The sequence below is a fragment of the Leptonychotes weddellii genome, chromosome 8 (assembly GCF_054177405.1).
Source record: "Leptonychotes weddellii isolate Sample4059 chromosome 8, ASM5417740v2, whole genome shotgun sequence".
NCBI classification, from domain to species: domain Eukaryota; kingdom Metazoa; phylum Chordata; class Mammalia; order Carnivora; family Phocidae; genus Leptonychotes; species Leptonychotes weddellii.
In genome coordinates this window covers 4,191,548-4,194,503 of record NC_138376.1, presented here as the reverse complement: position 1 = coordinate 4,194,503, position 2,956 = coordinate 4,191,548, and the positions used below count along the sequence as shown (strand labels likewise).

General features: G+C 62.7%; 1 protein-coding gene across 1 annotated transcript; it reads left to right on the top strand.

Moving 5' to 3' along the window:
• The first annotated feature begins 862 nt into the window (after positions 1-862).
• On the top strand, positions 863-1,593 carry HDGFL1 (HDGF like 1). The gene has a single exon (XM_081827526.1). The coding sequence runs from the start codon at positions 916-918 to the stop codon at positions 1,591-1,593; it is 678 nt and encodes a 225-aa protein (XP_081683652.1). The 5' UTR covers positions 863-915.
• The last annotated feature ends 1,363 nt before the right edge of the window (positions 1,594-2,956 follow it).

Here is a 2,956-nt window from a genome sequence, read left to right as displayed (position 1 = left end):
AAGTCCTCGTTACCAACAGCCTATTTGACATGAGCAGACATTTACCTAATTCTTAATCACAACCAGCCCACTTTCCCCCTATTGTAGGGGAAGATTTTAGAGCATATAGAACCATTAAGTCTTGTTTACAATAGGTAAGAATCCCCGAAAGGATAAAGTCCTTGTCCAGCATGCGATGCAAACCTTCCCATGCGAAGTAGGAAATTTTGATATGGCTGGTTTGACCTGGTCATGCTGCTGCAATAAACATTTGCCCCAAAATACTACCCGCTCAGAAGACCGGATTCCAGAAGACGTGCACTCAGGACATCCTACCACTATCGCTGACTCTGTCCCTTTGCCAGAACCCCCCCCCCCCCCCGCCCTTCCCTGGAGACCCTGAGGAGGCTCCAGTGTCAGCCCTCAAAAAAATCAGAAAAGTAGGGAAACCACTGACCCAACCAAGCCCTCAACGGCTCCTAAGGCGAGAGTGGAGTTTGCTGCACTGAGCCGGTCAGGACCCACACGGATACCTCGAGTTTGCACTAGCCGGGTCCTACTTTCACCCAAATCTGTGCTCGCGGTGTCACTGCGTGTTCCTAGCGCGCGGCCCCATCTCACGCTCTCTGGGCCCCTCTGACACCCTGTGCACCGTGCGTGTGGTCTTTATGGCCGAGACATGGAGGGTCACCGGGCCACGCTCAGCACCGCGGCCACCCGGATATCCGAGCCAGATACCGCGGCGTCCACAGCGGGCCTCGGAGAGAACGCACTCTCGGCGCTGGAGGCCTCTCTGGGCGCCGAGCGTTGCGCCCGTCGGTGGGCGCGCGGGGCCCTCGAGGGCGGGCGCGCGCCCAGCCCAGCCCAGCGGCCGCCACCCGCCCGCGTTCCGGGCGTCGCCAGGGCCTCCGCCGAGGCCGGGTCCGCAGCCCCGCCATGTCGCGTTACTGCCGGCGCAAGTACAAGAGCGGCGACCTGGTGTTTGCCAAGCTGAAGGGCTACGCCCACTGGCCGGCCAGGATCGAGCACATGGCCGAGCCTAACCGCTACCAGGTGTTCTTCTTCGGGACCCACGAGACGGCCTTCCTGGGCCCCAAGCACCTGTTCCCGTACGACGAGTCCAAGGAGAAGTTCGGCAAGCCCAACAAGAGGAGGGGCTTCAGCGAGGGGCTGTGGGAGATCGAGAACAACCCCACCGTCCAGGCTGCCGACTACCAGCTGGCCCGGGAGAAGAGCGGCGCCGACGGGCCCGGGCCGCAGCCGGAGGCCAGCGCCGGCGACAAGGCGGGCCGCAGTGAGCCGCCGGGGAAGCCGGGCGGCGACGTGCCGGCCGAGCAGCAGGCCGAGCCGGCGCCGCCCAAGCGGAGCGCGGCCGAGCTGCCGGAGGGCTCCCCCAAACGTCCCAGGGAGGCCGAGCCCGAAGTGGAGCAGCAGCTGCAGCAGCAGGAGGAGGAGGAGGAGGAGGCCGCCGGCGAAGGGGCCGCGCCGCGCGTCGTGGAGCTGGAAACCCGCGGCGCCGCGGCCCAGCCGCCCCCGGAGGCCCCCGAGCGGCAGGGAGAGGCCGCGGCCGCGGAGGCGCAGGCCCCGGGCGGCGGAGAGCGCGACAGCCTGTAGTCACCAGTTTCAAGAAGAGCCCCCCCACCCCTTTCCTGCTGCGGCCTGGCTGTTACTGGGGAACCTGATCACGGCCTGCAAACTGGGACGCCTCCCCCCACCCCCACCCCCACCCCCTCTCCACGCCCGCCCGGCCCTGGGGGTTGACCTGGAGGGGCAGGCCACCCGGCCCCGGCTCTGTACCCCCACACCCCCTGAGATCTGAGCCAGGGCTTCCCCGCCCCGGGACGAGCTGAGCCCGCCGCGTCGCTCCCTGCCTGGAACTGTTTCCCAAGGCTTCAGTTGGGGCCTGGCCCGGCCGTTTCCCCCTCCAGACACCCCTCTCTCCCTCCCCCGGGCACTCTGGACCTCCGCGTTGGAATCAGGGGTAGGCGGGGAAGGGGTGGAGGATACCGAGCAGGTGGGGGTGGGAGGGGGCTTCCAGGGGCCCGGAAGGGGCCATCCTCAAACTGTGGTGGTGGTGGGTGGCAGTCCCCTCCGCCCCGCCCGTGCCTGTTACCGCAGCTGCTCAGAGTCACCGAAAGTGGGACAGCCTCTGGGGGAGGGCCACCCTCCTTTCCGAGTCCCCTGTGGGAGTTCTGGGATGTGTCGTTTTTCATCAAATAATTTGGGAGCTTCCCAGTTGTGCGCGACATGGGAAGGGTTCGCTTTGCCCAGCTCTTCGGATGCCAGTGGTGAGCAACGTCTGTCCCCATTTCGATCTCTGGGCTTACATGGGACGTTCTGCGGAGATTCCTGGCCGCCCCTTTCCCTCTCCCCACAGCCTCCAGGCCGCCCTACAGTCATATATGTCACTCAGGCATAAAAGAAAAGGCACGTAGCTTGGGAAATCTTTTTAATGAAAAGATCCCCCACCCCCTCAATGAAGCACCACCCTGGCTATGCCTTCAGTCAGCGGCCAGCTCTGCCGTCGCTGACCCCATTTCAGAGCTGGGCGGGGGGGTTCCCTTTCTGTTTGGGGTTTGATGACTTCCTTTTTGTAGTTAAGGCTTTGGGGTTCCTTGGCAGTGCCATTTCCCATCTGTGACGTCCCTCCCCCTGGCCCCCTCAGCATTGTCACCAGACCTGAAATGTAACTGCCTGAGAAGAGAGAGGGAAGTGAGTGCCCCCTCCCAGCCTCTTCCTGAGCCTCTCAGGTGTGCCCTTCTTCTTCTGTTGTCTCCTTCACCCCTGCGCTTCTCCCTTGGGCTCTGATGAAAAATTGTTGACTGTAGCTTTGGAAGTTGAGAGCTGAACTATTTCAGTTCCAGGAAATAAAATCCGTTGATTACTTTAAACAAATCTCAGGTCTGTTCCTTTGGTTTCTGAAGAATTGGCCCTTTACGTGAATGCTCCTCCTGTTCTCTGTACATCCCGCGTTAGA